This window comes from Echiichthys vipera, assembly GCF_963691815.1.
Source record: "Echiichthys vipera genome assembly, chromosome: X".
NCBI lineage: Eukaryota > Metazoa > Chordata > Actinopteri > Perciformes > Trachinidae > Echiichthys > Echiichthys vipera.
In genome coordinates, this window is record NC_139825.1 from 27,630,495 (window position 1) to 27,646,166 (window position 15,672).

The window sequence follows — 15,672 nt, forward strand, 5'->3', positions numbered from 1 at the left end:
ATGGGCTGTCAACCAGCCTCCTGTACAGAGCTACTGCTTGTCAACACTGGTGGTCTATGATAAGACGCAACAATAACCATTCAAACACAGAGGGGATAACAACTGTCCTCCACGGTCTTGTTTCAGTATCTTACCATCTCATCATCCCTCATGCTCTCTGCACTGATAGAGAGTGTGTTAGCCAAACCAGTAGTTCACTAATGATATCATTCAGGGCTCCAGCTACCATTCACATCCCACACAGTGGCAAGAACAAACAGCAGCCCTGACTGCATCTCATCTCTGCTTCCCTCCAGATAACACACCCCAGAGACTACAGGCAATTAGGAAAGAGTGGAACAACGCTCCATGTACTTGACTTATCTTGTCTTCCAAAGTTGTTTTGTTTGTGTCTGAAATTCTGACACCAGAAAAGGTAGAAATTCTCAGGCACTGTCCACGCTGGGCAGTGGCACACCAAAAGTCAGCCACTGCCAAAGCTTTATTTTGTAAAGACAGCGTGTGATTCCATTTCTCACAGGAAACTGAGGAAAGCCAACTGTGGCTTTTGATTGACCTGGGTGAGAAGCAGAGAGTCAGATAATGGGTACACTGTAAAGGTTTCACCTTTATTACTGAACACTGAAATACTGTGTTTCTGTATCGAGCTGCAGAAAAACAATTCAGTTAACAGTGACTTTAAAACTCAACTGAATGTACATTGAAGCTATCTGCAAGACAATTGTTTAATTTCATTTGAATATTTCTCTGCTGATTTCATGTACGGCAAACATTTATTTCCTATATTTCCCTATGCTAAGCAGGCTCGTTAAATCGGGTGAAAAAAAGGCATGTACAGCCAACTTTTGTAGAGCCCACGGGACTCTAAGATGGTTCCCCTCACAAATGGTGCCATTCCCATCTCTACCAGATTCCCCTAAGCCGGGTCTCCAAGGACCTGTTGGGAAAGAAAGTAATTTCAAAAGCAATTCTTTGCTTGAGGCTACAAGGCCTTTTTTTGATGGATGAGGGCACTCCAACAATAAAAAGGTATGGCTGACAGAGGTAATTCTTTATTAGCAGACACGTAATGAGGATTTACTCTCTTCATCTTTCCTCCTCTTGGCCCTGCATGTCTTCTCTCCTGGCTATCTTGGGATGCATTGGTTTGAGTGCTGGCCCTGTATACAAATGGTCATTTCTTAAGTGTTGGCAGGTTGGGGAGGATAGGGACAAACAAGGCAAACAGGCAAGCAGCCAATACTCTGCACCTACTATAGCTTAAAGACAGGATAATATTGAGCATACCATACTCCGTCTGACCGAGGACCATCACCACGCTCATTAAAACACAACTTCCAAGCGACTTATCAACAAAATGCAAAGCTTAATGAGCAGAGTGGGAGCGATTAACATTGAAAGAGCAGAACATCCGCTCCCTCTTTCAACAAACCATATAAACTATGTGAAGGCAACACAGCAGCAGTGTGAGGGAGCTAAAAAAGAACTTCAAATAAGTAAATACATTTCCCATTTTATTTGTTATTTTTAAAGGCTCCCTTGTAGTATTCAACAACTAAAAAGTATAATTGAAATTAAAATGTTCCCTTCATGTTCTTGTTGAAGTGAGCGCTCAATTAAAGTTATTGAAAGCAGGATTGGCAATTCCCCCATTTTAAATATATGAGTATATATGATCATATGACCTTAGTGTGGTACATTCCTAAAAATGATGGCCATTATATCACAGTTGATGCCATGTTTTCTTTTTTCAAATTTTTTAATGTAATTTTGCAGACAAGTACACAAGAAAAAGCATTACAGTCGTATTGTCTGCTTTAAAGTGAAAAGAACAGAGACAAAACAAAAAAAAAACAACATGAATCCCGCCGTCCCTCCCAACAACCCGTGTCAGACACGGTCACAATAACCAACCAAGCACCTGAACAACATAAAACATAAGTAGATAGGTAAAGCGAGCACTAGGAAGTGTACTCTGCATCATCAGGAGTGACATTAAGACTAATAAGAGTCAGCAGTGGGTCCGAGGTTTGGTGGAATGCTGTCAAAGATCCCCTCTGTGAAAACCTTAACTTCTCTAACCTTAGACATTGTAAAATTTCACATATCCAACTATTATGAGTCAGTGGAGAAACATTTTTGCCATTTAAGGAGAATGTTACGTCTAGCGAGCAGGGTGGTAAAGGCCACGACACGTTGTGTAGTAATGGGCAGATTTTTAGACGGAGGGAGCCCAAAAAGAGAAGTCAGATCTGGTTTCAATCTGTGTTACATGCCTGTTTGAGGGTTTGGAATATATCGGACCAAAATTCAGCAAGTTTTGGGTACGTCCAGAACATGTGCGCGTGGTCGGCTGGGGACTGCTTACAGCGGTTAAAAGCATCACTTTGACTAGGGTATATCTTAGCCAGTTTAGCGTCGGTGAAGAATACTTCAGATAACCCTGTGGCGGTGGGTGACAAAAATTTTGAAATAAAAGAAAATAGAGCTGTGAAGAAAATATATAGCAACGATCCAAAATCCACATGTGGACAAGCCTCCAGCACTTGGCACGAAGGTCGATCAAAGACAATCCGAACTCACACAATAGTGTAAGCAGGGACAGAAAGAAAAACGAAAAAAAGGAATTATAAGATAGAAATATCAGAAAACACTGGATCTTGAATCAACATGTCCACAGCGCGTTAAAATGTCAATCCAGCGACCTCCGCTCAAAACCCTCTTACAGACATCAGCAGTCTGCCAGGACTTCCACCATTAGTACACGGTCATCCAGACAACGTGACAGTGGCTTGTCTGTGATGAAATCAACAACCGTCCGCGGTCATCAGTTCTCCTCCGCACGGGTGGAAGTTATGAAGTTTTTTGCCTCAGTGACCGAAGAAAGTCTCTTTTTTCCTCCGTCCTTCATCGCGATGACAAGCCTGTCGCGGCTCTGAAGCCCAGGTTATAAAGCTCCGACATTACCTCTCGGTATTTTTGGCGCTCCGCAACCACCTCAGGTGCATAATCCTCGTATTAGGCAATGTGGGAGCCTCTTTACTGCAGCCTCCAGGAAGCCTTCGCCGAAAACCTCCATGAGCAGCTCCCCACGAAGAAGGCTGTCAGCCGCGGCCCCTCCACTGATTCAGGTATGGCAATTACAGAGAGATTATGGCGCTGGCTGCGGGACTCCAGTGTTAGCAGACACTTGTCTTGTAGATATGCATTTACCTGGAAAGAGCCTATCTTCTGAGCGTGGTCGGACACTGTGGCATGGACATGGTACAGCTTTGAACTCTGCGGAGAGGGCTGTACGGTGCTCTGTCCAGAGGTGAGCACCGTAAAACCATGCTAATCTTGCCGCATGCCTCGTCTGAAGTGCTAGCCTTCACCCCCTGGTCTTTTACAGTCTGTCTGTTCGCATACATCTGCATATTTCGGTGGTGTATCCGTCTAAAGACACAAGATTACTATTTGTAGTAACTTTTGGGGTCCTGAAACGTGAAATTATCAAAAGTTGCGGGAAGAGACTCGACGCGTGTCTACGCCATCTCAGCCAAACTGGAAGTCCTGATGCCATGTTTTTAAAGAAGAATTTGAAAGAAAATATGTTTTTCTTTATGAATCATGACTTGATAATCTAACAAGGGCATAGCCTTTAGTGCTGAAAAAAAGTTTATTATCAAATAATTGAAAATCTAATTGAATTGTAGATTTGGAGTGCCGTGACACCCCTATTTTGTTGGCAAACTGGGTTTACTTCATTATGCCAAAATGGAGTAAAGAGACTGTGGCTCCTGCGCTGCACTGCAGTCAATTAATCTGCAAATTTGGAGCCTCTCTGGACTTCTATGCTGTCTTCACATCAATGTCTGCATTGAAGCATGATAAGCAGCAAATGCAGCATTCATAAAGAAAATCAAGTTTGTGAAGGGCACATTATAACCCCGAAAACATTCACCCACAGTCCAAACATATATGATAAATGCATCATACAAACAATACGCTTCACTGCCTTCTCTCTATCTGTTCTGTTCAGCAGTTGACAGTATTTCTTTCTATATCTGGAGCACCGAGACAGATGGCGTTTAGGGCTTTTCCGTGAGCAAGCAAAGAACCTGACACATGTGGAGCAAGAAGAACCAAAGACTACGGGATAAGCAATCTCTCAAAAAGAGCAGTCTTTTGCCTCAGTGTGTCAGAGCGATAACCCATCTCAGCTGATTGGAAGATGTTCTCCCTCCCTCACAGACAGAAGAGGCAGCAGAGACAGAGTCACCAGGAGGGAAATTGAAACTAATAGAGCTGCACAGCACTGGAACCACAGGTAGGCTGTTATGTGCTGTTTGCAGCTGAATTAATGGAGCAGCAATTGCAATGAAGTAAGTATGCTTACCCAAACAAATGCAGTTAAAGCAAACTGACTGAGCAAAGTAATGGTGAGGATCATTTTAAAATCTGAGGAGCAAGAAAAAAAAAACATAACACTGACTGATACAATATTAAGCCAAAGTGTTACAATATCAGAATTATAAGCACTGCTAGTATAAAAAAAAAACACTCAATACCCCTGATACCACAGCAAAAAGTGCAACCTGCACACAGAGCTGATACACAGAAAATCCATGGACACATACTGACACAGTTGGTTTCATTCCCCATTGTTTCATCTGTGCAGCCTTGGGTTGAAAATCTGTTTTTTTTTAATAACTTCTGTACTTTCGATACTATAGAATGTGGATATCATATAGTTTTAGACATGTGGCGTTGAAAAAGTATAAAAGTATATACTTTAAACAACCTTATATTAGGTCACTTGAGTTGGGTGATATGACAATATGGTGATATGCCTTTAGCACCCAATTCAGAATATATATAACTGCAGTGATGAGGCGTGGGCCAAAATGGCCCCTCAAGTAAGGAGCCAGTGGAAATCTTTTTTTTTTTTTGGTCTCTCTCTTTCACCAAGTGCACCGCTGTGCCTTTAGGCTGTGCTCAGACTTGGTGGCTGGTAATTACACATGGCATCCTGGGAGTTCTGGCATGTATAATTACTGCCGTGGATGAGCAGCCTGCTGGAGGAAGGACTCAGTTTTCTTTCGCCACAGTCGTTGAGTTGGTTCACCACTCCTTGGCCAGTTGGACACAGTGTGGCACTCCTCCAGCCAGATGTCACAGAGCAGGAAGATTATGTTCTCTAATGGGAGATATGAATTAATTCCTCCCTCCTCTGCATACGCTTACTTCCTTCTCTGCAAATGTTCTAACTCTCTTTCTCCACCTCCTTTCTGTGAACAGTTCTGATAAATATTCACCTGTGTAATCCAATATCCTGCGCTTCATAACACGGTTTGAAAAGCCAATACGTGTCACAGGATTGATGGCGCAGAGGATTTAAAGACATTCTTCACCATCTTGTTTCACTGACAAAACTTAACATCAACAGCGTGTGGAGAAATGTCCTTCTTTCTACACAGTCTGTTAAAACGGATCAAAATGGCATCCTAAATACACTCAACAGTTGTGTTGCGAGATAAAAATGCAGCTCCCCATTTAGTTCTTTTTGTATGTCACTCACTGTAGAGATGTCCATAAACCTTAATGGGGTGCTTTACTATAGGGAGAGCTGCCATGTCCTCAATCTTGCATAATATTGACTTGAAGAGCTGGGGGACCAGACTTCTGAGTATCAGCGTATTTATTTCTCATTTTATATCCACCTTTAAAAGCAGCAACTCCTTGCCAGAAGCCACCCTTTCATGTTGTTGCTGTCGACAGACAGACAAGCGGCAGTAAAATGCTAATAAATCTGACTGGGAGTGCAGCGATGCTCCGCGCTCTGATCTGAAATTCCGATTGATGAATTGGAGCATCGCAAAGCTCTCAAGGTGAGTCAGACTCCTACCAATTTATACTCCTCATCCAAGGCAGTTTCGCACCTCGCCTCATCTTTCACTGCCACTCCCATATATGTCGTCTACACATGATATTTAATTTTCTCCTGCTTGCCATGGGGAGCCCCGAGTGGGTTTGCTCAGGAGCTAAAACAAAGTGGGAATTCAGAAGATCAGATGATGAACAGCAGCTCTAGTTTAGCCTTGATACAAAAACACATGTTATCGGTGTCAGATGCAGCTGCATTTCCTGTGTAGTTCTACCAAGTATGGACAAACGCTGATCTTCTGCGCTACAGACAGCATACTGGTTGAATAAATGTCTTGCCATTCTACAACATAACTAATGTCTACAACGTAGGATTTCAGTGATTTAGTCTGTATTTTATCCAGACTGAGATTTGTTCAATACTTGTGTCAAAGCCCCATTACAGCAGAGCCTGAGGTAACTCAGCATTGTGGGTAACTGTCCCAATAGTCTCGCATTGCCAGACCTATTTTCACAATGCTGTGTGTGTGCTGGAGTCTTGTCTGGCTGCACAACTTAACATTCTAGTATAGGGGACCAATCAGACCAATCACAATTGTCTTGGGTGGCGCTAAGGCCCGGATGCAGCAACGGTGCCCTTGCAAAATAGATAGCGGAGGTAGAGGGAGGGGAGAAGAATGCTTTATACCCGCACCGTACATCTAGTAAACTAGACTACTGTGTGGGTGACTTACACCTGTGAGCAAAAACTGCTGAACTGCGAAATCCCTCAGGCTTTTGTGAAGAGAAGTTATGGCAATTATAAGCATACATGCATGAATGGACATAAGAGCAACTAGATGTAGGGCTAATCGGTGTTGCCTCAAACACCTCAACTGAGTAAGATGAGGATGTAAACCAGTGCAGACCAGAGAAATCAAATAGCTGTCCAGAGAGCCATCTGACTGGCCAAACATATAACAGAAGCCTGCTCTTTTCACATCCTCTGATTAATTTGATCCGTTGTTGTGGTTACTTTTGAATTCTGCTCCTCAGGACAGAGAGTCCTGCTGTCTTTCATTACAGTTATTAAACAGGGATTATACTGCAAATGACTGAAATTACTACAAGAGCAGTGACACAGTGATCAATGAATACACAGTCACTTGTGTAAGCTTGCAATCCTAAATTCTATTCTAATATAATTACATAAATATTTGACTGAGTGAATTATAAGAGGCTAATTCACACCATATGCCATAGTAATAAACTAAGTACAAAAAGATCAATGTGGTTTTGAGGATGTGCCCACCGCCTACAAAACTCAATTTCAATGCCAGCACTGCTATCTAGTGGCTGTCATGTGCAATAAGCAAACAGAGCTTGGCTAAGCTTAGAGGGTGGAGGCTGTAGTACATGTTCACTCACCAAACAATATTTTCTGAATAAATACATTTTAATTGGTTTATGAATACTTCCCTGTAGTCTGATTTGAATAAACATTTATTGCTTCTTATAGTGGATGCAGAGGCCACCTTAAGTATTTAGGTCCAGTATAAACAAAGAAAGTTGCCAAGTCCACGGTAAATCATGCAAAAGTAGTAATGAGAGCTTGCTTCCTAATCCCCTTAAAACTGCTTCATTCTTTAATTGCTGCATTAGAGTTTTGAATTGAGTCACATAAAAATAAGTTGTAACACTATTAAATCCCATTTTAGCAGTGTTCAGCCAAATGGCATTGCTCACGTTTTGCATGTACTCATGTGACTGGTGGTGAGTAATCAGACTCTTGGCCTTTGTAAACAAAGAAGGTAAACAAATTCTCATGTCAAAAAGGATATTAGGATTGGCAGGAGACAGTCAAGAATTCAGATCTTACAGTAAGATATCATCAGTACACCCTTTGCTTTAATTCATTATTTCATGTAGAAATGTTTGATTTGACTGGGGTTATATTCTCTCAATCAGTGGGAAAAACTACCAAAGACTACTTCCATGGTCTGGAAGTCGAATGCTTTTGCATTTGCAGACATTTTCAGTTTAGGCTCCTTAAAAGTTAAGTCAATGACGATATGTGATGACAAATCTATCTCCACAAGGAGGTCGGAGGTCAATACATCTTCAGATTATGCCAGAATAGACTCAGACTCCAGGACAGAGTCATCATCAGATCAGTATAGAAATATATCTGCCCTGCAGAGACTTGTGCATAAGACCCTTTTACGGCCCCTTATGATCCTCCAGACTCTCCGAAAACTCCGACACCAGCAGAAAAGTTCCACAAGCTCTTCAATGAGCCTTCTGCCACAATTTTCCACCAGTATGACTCACAGTCAGAGTTTCCACTAAAAGCCTTTCCTAAAAAAAGGACAGTGTGCTGCAGAAAAACTAGGGGTAGGCATAAAGACAAGTACAAAGTGCCACTTTCTTTATTCCCCAATGGATAAGAATAAGCTGTTTTAATAATGCTAATCATATGCACCTGGTCAACTTTTCAGACTGAGTTACTATGCACTGTGCACGGCCGATGTGCCAAAAGCCTCTATTTTGCCATACTGTTTGTCAGATGGCTTAACTCACCCAACCATGACAAACTCAACACTCAAATGTCAGCAGAACAGTCACAATACAACCTAAGCAGAGATCTATTCAAAGGGCAAACCACATTTTACTGTTCATTTAGTTGTTGAGTCACAGATTAAGACATAAATAAGCTATATTCTGACTTTGTGAAATTTTATCGTGTGTATACTCTTCCCACATCAGCTGGGAACTCAATAAACATTCCCGCCTAACAAGCAGCTGTTGTGCATACATATCTTGTTGACTAAAAACACAACTCGTGATGAACGGGGAGAATGTGAAATGAAACAGGAGACAACAGCAGATCTCATCTGAGGAATGACCCGTTTATATGAAATTTGGTATTGGATTAGGAGAATGACAAAGGGAGATTCACTGCTTCTTGCATGTGCACTGTGACTGTTACTTCATAACCCTTTAGACTAGGCCAAAAAAAAGTGTACACAGACATCTATCAGCTCTCTCCAGACACATGTAAAGAGGCTGTGTTTGCCCTTCTGGTTGGGGTCTGGTTACCACCTCTGAGTCAGAGGCACAGAAATGCTGAAGCACCCTGGAGCCACAGATGAGAGGGGAAAAAGTGTCAACAGTGCAACGTGGCATTGAACAGCTGACTGGTTTCGTCATCCAGGCTCAGTTCCTTCATAGGGCTGCTTGTACATTTAACCCCTTACATGCTGAATTAGAGTGAATCACATTAGTTATACTGCACATTACACTTCCATATGACATCTCCAAGACCTTCAAACAGCACCATTTCTCAGTAGACAGACAATCCCATTAGAAACCAACTGAAACTCACTGTTGTAGAGCTAAACGATAAGTTGATTTTTCAATAAGTTAGTGGGCAGAAAGTTAAAGAACAACCATTTTAATAACTATTTAGTTAATTTTGTCAATTTTAAAGCAGAAATTTGACAGTTTGTTGCTTTTATTTGTTATATATAATAGTGTGAAATACATTTTAGTTGTGGAGCATTGATATGGACAATAGAGGCAATTAAAAGAGGCCTTCCCTCTGAGAAATTGTGATTTTTTTTTTTGTGTTATTATTTATGTATTAACATTAAGTTAAGTTAAGTTAAACTTTATTGTCCCTGTGGGGAAATTTGTCTTCTGCACAGTGCATGATTTCTTCATAAAGAACATACTTTACAGGCATAAAACAAAAACAAAGAACAAAACAAAACAAAACAAACATTCAAACATCATCGACAACATGGCAAAATGTACTTAGCTCTATTTTATAAAAGTGAACGCTGTCGGGATAAAGTGCAGGTGTTAATATATTACACTTTCAAATAAAAATAAAAAAACCTATCAACCTTATTAAGAATGAAACAACTGCCTTCACAATGTGTTGTTTTTGTATTGCAAAAAAAAGTGAAATGAGCCAACCCACTCTGGAATCTAAATTAAACTAAACATGAATTTAAAAAAATAATAATAATACTATCACAGCTCATAAGATACTCACTAAAATAGTGTACATTTGGGAAGGGGAACTCCAATGATATTTCCCTGGCCTATAGGAAAACTCAACCCAAATTTGTCAATACGCTCTACTAAACCAGAGATGCATAAAGTCTAGAGCTGATCCATGGACAATGAATGGGAGACTGATTTAGTTTGTTTTCTTTAACTGAGCTTTAGCCGGTTCTATCGTAGTGTTCTCAGTTCTGAAACAAAAAGTATACCAATATACTCAGAACTTCCTCCCAGTGACATCTATAACATCTTTCCCAATGCATTGTCTATGGCTGCGGTTGGCTGTTGGTCAGGTGAGTCTTAAAATTAGTTTTGTTTAATATGATTTACAAAGAATAATATGTAAAGGTGTGCCTTGCTTGGTAATACTTGTTTTAATGTGTGAGGTGTGCCTTGTGACAAAAACGTTTGCGAACATCTGGTCTATGGAGCAGTTACACTCGATTACATCACTGCTTTAATTTGAGCACTTTTTGGATTTGGGAGAGAGTTTTGGGGTCTGCGAATATGCTTGGTTCTGTTTTAGACCATGGGAATAAGAGGAAGTTTGAAAATGGGCGTAGTTCCACTTTACTGAAATATCATATAAACCCCTTTTCTGTGACCTTTAAGACTCTGGCCAGGTCAAACAAAGCATATCTCACCAACTGTAACATCTTATCAGGAAGCAAAGTACATGTGCGGTTATGTCATGAGGTCAAGTGTAAACATCTCAGTGTGTAGTTAAACTAACAGGGGCTGAGTCCTGGGGGGAGGTCCCTCACCTGCTTGGGGTCATCGTAGAAGACACCGACGGTGCTCAGCTTTGGCCCAATGCTGCAGCTCTCCGTGTAGGCTGCACCGCAGTCTTTGTAGGATCCCTCTTTGAACTTATAAGCAATGGTGACATTTCTGACAGGAGGTGGCCCGGTCTTAATAATCACGTCACACAGTAGTCCCGAGTACAGCAGGAAGCCACCCACTGTCATAACCAGACACACCAGGAGCACGACCAACAGGAGCACCAGAATTAAATCGGACATGGTTTCTTCTCAAATTGGTACAGTTGCTGCAGTCAATGCAATTGGAAAAAAATATCTATGGTAGCTTTAAAAAAAAAAAAAAAAAAAAAAGCTACCTCCTCCGGGCTACACACCGGGACTGTGGTTCAAGCCGCTTTAAACGACAACAAAAAACGTGGCTATTCAAGAGAGGCTGTTACATTCGTGTTTTACAGTCGCAATAACCTCACGCGAAAGAGGAAACACGTTCAAGTTGACAGGAAAGACAGTTTGTTTACGGTATTTCCCCAAACACCGAACATGCTTCCCGGATAGACCATTGTCGTCTAAGCAGGGGTGGTGACACGAATGCATTTTTTCAAAGAACTATGACATTGCATTGATTAATCACACCGTTAAATGATTGAATCTACATGGTGAAAATAATACATGAATAGTACTTCTCTTGATAAATTGAACAATAGTTAGTGACCATAGCATTGGCATTTATGGACCCCCCCCCCTCTTTTCATTATTATGGTTCAGCCCAAAAGCTGCAGAATGATGATATAGATTGTAACAAAAAGCAGTGATTTTCTGGGATTTCCATTCAACTGCTTTGTTCTTTCACTGTTTCTCGTCCTCTAGAGGATGTCTGACAGGTTTCAATGCTGCTTTTAGGGACATGTAGAGTCAAACACTGAAGGTGTTGTTCAACCAACAAAAATCTAAAGTTCTGCTGACTTCCAGTTTACCAAACTATGGGAATTTATTAAGGACAAAATATGACGCAAACATAGAAAACACATTTGAGAATAATCGAGTAGAGTTGGACAGATTAGTAAACCCAGCATACATTTAGTAAAAAAGTTGTTTCAAAGCAAAAAGTTTTAAGGGCTCGCTGAAATATGTTATGTCCGTTTTTATAAGCCAGACAACATTTACAAGTGCATTTATATATTTTTGTTTATGAGTGGGAAGAAAACTACCAAAAAAGGCTGATATATACACAGCTGCATGTGTATCACTGGTGCACTCTGTTCTTGGCATCCAGGATCTGCCCACGCGTTGGACCAGGTCTAAATTGTTTTCAGTGTAATTGTTTTAGGGCTCTGCTATCAGCTTTGACCCAGTTAGATCATGTGGTGTATCATTGCCTGGGAAAAAATTGATATTTGATGCAAGACAGACAATGTGGACTGTAAACTGCAGGGAAAAGTAACATCCATCCATCCATGTTCAACCACTTGTCCCTCACAACCAGCACCCCCCGAACCCAGCTGACACCGTGCGTGAGGCGATGAGTGTAAAGTAACATGTAAAAATGTATTGCGACCATAAATGCTTGTTAATTGTTTTGCATTATGTTTGATTGGTTGTTTTTTTGTTTTTTTCAGATCTATGCTTGTGGGGTTCAGCTAGGTTTTCCATGGATCTGTTCTGTTTTGGGTCAGGTCCAAAATTTGAAGACCCTCATTATACAATCATAATAACTCTTTGAACAGCCAGATACAGGTATGTCAGTTCAAAGAATATGATCCAAAACTTGTTTGCAAGCACGCTCGAAATTTCTGACCAGTTGTCCTTGCCAGTAGGGATTATTTGCTGCATTTGTAATCAACCCTAAACCTACCTAAACTAAATTATAATTCATTTGAAAGTCTTTCTCTTTATCTTTCACATTCAACCTAGAAAACTGTGCAGCCAATTATACCTGTTATAGTGTACCATGCTCCTGGTCCGTACTCTGAATTTATATCTGAATTCTCAGAGTTTCTGTCAAATTTAGTCCTTAAATCTGATAAAGTAATCATTGTAGGAGATTTGAATACTCAAGTGGACGTCGATAATAATAGCCTTAGTATTGCGTTTATCTCTCTATTAGATTCGATTAGTTTAAGTCAGAGTGTACATAAACCTACTCACTGTTTTAATCACACCCTCGAACTTGTTTTGGCTTATGGTGTGGAAATGAATGACTTATTTGTCTTTTCACAGAATCCTATTTTATCAGACCATTATTTAATAACTTTTGAATTCATATTACAGGACTACTCACCTCTGGGCAAAAGTTTCTACACCAGATGTTTATCTGATAGTGCTATAACTAAATTTAAGAAAGCGATTCCATCTGCATTTACTTTAATGCCTTATCCTAATATTCAAGATTCCTGCACTAATGTTTGTCTCTCTGAAATTGGTCATCATGTTGACAGTGTTGCAGGCTCACTAAGAACAACACTCGACTCTGTTGCTCCTTTAAAAAACATAATGAAACAGAGGAAGTTAGCTCAATGGTTTAACTCACAAACCTGTGAATTAAAACAAGTATCGTGAAAATTGGAACGTACATGGCGTTCCACTAAATTGGAGGAATCTCGCTTAGTTTGGCATGAAAGTCTAAAAACATATAGGAAGGCCCTCCATAATGCCAGAGCAGCCTATTACTCATCTTTAATAGAGGAGAATAAGAACAATCCTAGATTTCTTTTCAGCACTGTAGCCAGCCTGACAGAGAGCCACAGCTCTACTGAGCCATGTATTCCTATAACCCTCAGTAGTAACGACTTCATGACCTTCTTTAATGACAAAAATATAACTATTAGAGACAAAATCAACTCACTAGCCACCAATTTTTCTTCAAACCGAGGAACCTTAGAAACAACTGTACGACCTGATGTATTCTTGGACTGCTTTTCTACAGTCGACCTTAACAAACTAGCCTCTACTATTTACGCATCAAAACCTTCTACTTGTCTCCTAGACTCTATTCCAACTAGGTTACTTAAAGAAGTGTTACCTTTAGTTAGCACTCCTGTATTAGATATGATTAACATGTCTTCATCAGCAGGTTATGTACCACAGTCTTTTAAAGTAGCTGTAATTAAACCTCTTCTTAAAAAGCCCAGTCTCGATCCTGAGGTACTAGCCAACTATAGACCTATATCTAACCTTCCTTTTCTCTCTAAAACCTCGCCAATCAGCTGTGTGACTTTTTACATAATAATGAGTTATTTGAGGACTTCCAGTCAGGATTTAAAATGAATCATAGCAATGAGACAGCACTGGTAAAAATTACTAACCACCTTCTAATAGCTTCAGACAAAGGACTCGTCTCTGTGCTTGTTTTACTAGATCTTAGTGCTGCCTTCGACACTATTGACCACTGCATCCTGCTACAGAGACTGGAGCATCTGATTGGCATTAAAGGAACCACATTAAGCTGGATAGATCTCAGCTTGTACATGTTAATGACAAATCCTCCATGCACACTAAAGTAAATCACGGAGTCCCACAGGGTTCTGTCCTTGGACCGATTCTTTCACCTTATATATGCATCCCTTAGGAAATAGGAAGGAAGCACTCCATACATTTTCATTGTTATGCTGACGATACACAATTATATTTGTTCAAACCAGAAGAAACTGATAGGTAAGATAAACTTCAAATGTGCATTAAGATAATAAAAAGCTGGATGACCTGCAATTTTCTGATGTTAAATAAAACTGAAGTTATCGTACTTAGTCATGAAGGCCTCCAAAACTCAATATCTAAAGATATAGTTAGCCTGGATGATGTTGTGTTGTCCTCCAGCACCACAGTAAGGAATCTGGGTGTTATTTTTGACCAGGATATGTCCTTCGATTCTCACATTAGATTAACAACAAGGACTGCATATTTTCACCTGCGTAATATTGCAAAAATTAGGAACATTGTGTCTTAGAAAGATTGCAGAAAAACTAGTCCATGCATTTGTTACTACTAGGCTGGACTACTGCAACTCCTTATTATCAGGCTGCTCCAATAAGTCTGTTAAGAGTCTCCAGTTGGTACAAAATGCTGCAGCTCGTGTACTAACTAAAACAAATCTAGAGAACATATTTCTACTGTATTAGCTTCTTTGCACTGGCTACCTGTAAAACCCAGAATAGAATTTAAAATCCTTCTCCTTACCTACAAAGCTCTTATTGTTCAGGCTCTGTCGTATCTTAAAGAGCTCATTACCCGTACCGTATTACTCGACTAGATCGCTGCGCTCTGAGAATGCAGGGCTACTTGTCGTTCCTAGAGTCTCCAAAAGTAGAATTGGAGGCAGAGCCTTCAGCGACCAAGCTCCTCTCCTGTGGAACCGACTCCCAAGTGTTATTCGGGAGGCAGACACTGTCCCCATATTTAAGAGTAAACTTAAAACTTTCCTCTTTGACAAAGCTTTCAGCTAGGGCTTACGAGCCCTCGGCTGTGTTGTTATTTTTAAAGCTGATTTCGTTGTTTTTGTTCTGCTTGATGCTGCTGCTATAGGATTGTGTGATATGTATTGGCTGCCATGGCATGTGGATCGTGTTCACATTGCTATAGATATTATTACAGTTACTGTTTGGTTGCTTGCATCTCTGGAAGCGTGTCTCTCTGTCCATCTGTTTGTCTTTTCTCTCTTTCTCTCTCCTTTTCTTCCTCCCCAACCGGTCAAGACAGATGTCCGTCCTCCACAGAGCTGGGTCTGTCCGACGTTCCTGTCTGTTATAGGGAAGGTTTTCGTTGCCACCGTACTCTACGGGGGAATTGTTGGGTCTATGTAAATCACAAATAAGTCATAGAGTGTGTTCTTTACCTACTCTGTAAAGGGACCTGAGATAACTTTTTTTATGATTTGGCACTATAAATAAAATTAAATTGAAATTTGGGATTGAGGGTTATTATCGCAGGATAACTTGCCTTTTGAATTTGTGTTGCCAGTTAGTAACTCTGGGTTGTTTCCATGAATATTAACAAGGACGCT

The 15,672-nt window shown here is 40.5% G+C and overlaps 1 protein-coding gene across 1 annotated transcript in view; it reads right to left on the minus strand.

Annotated features, from left to right (window-relative positions):
* tex264a (testis expressed 264, ER-phagy receptor a) overlaps window positions 1-11,163 on the minus strand; it is a 72,353-nt gene extending 61,190 nt beyond the window's left edge. Inside the window, exon 1 of the mRNA XM_083939654.1 lies at window positions 10,680-11,163. Coding sequence (XP_083795780.1) covers window positions 10,680-10,937 — 258 coding nt within the window. The 5' untranslated portion in view covers window positions 10,938-11,163. The remainder of the gene's footprint in view (window positions 1-10,679) is intronic.
* Between the last annotated feature and the right edge of the window lie 4,509 nt (window positions 11,164-15,672).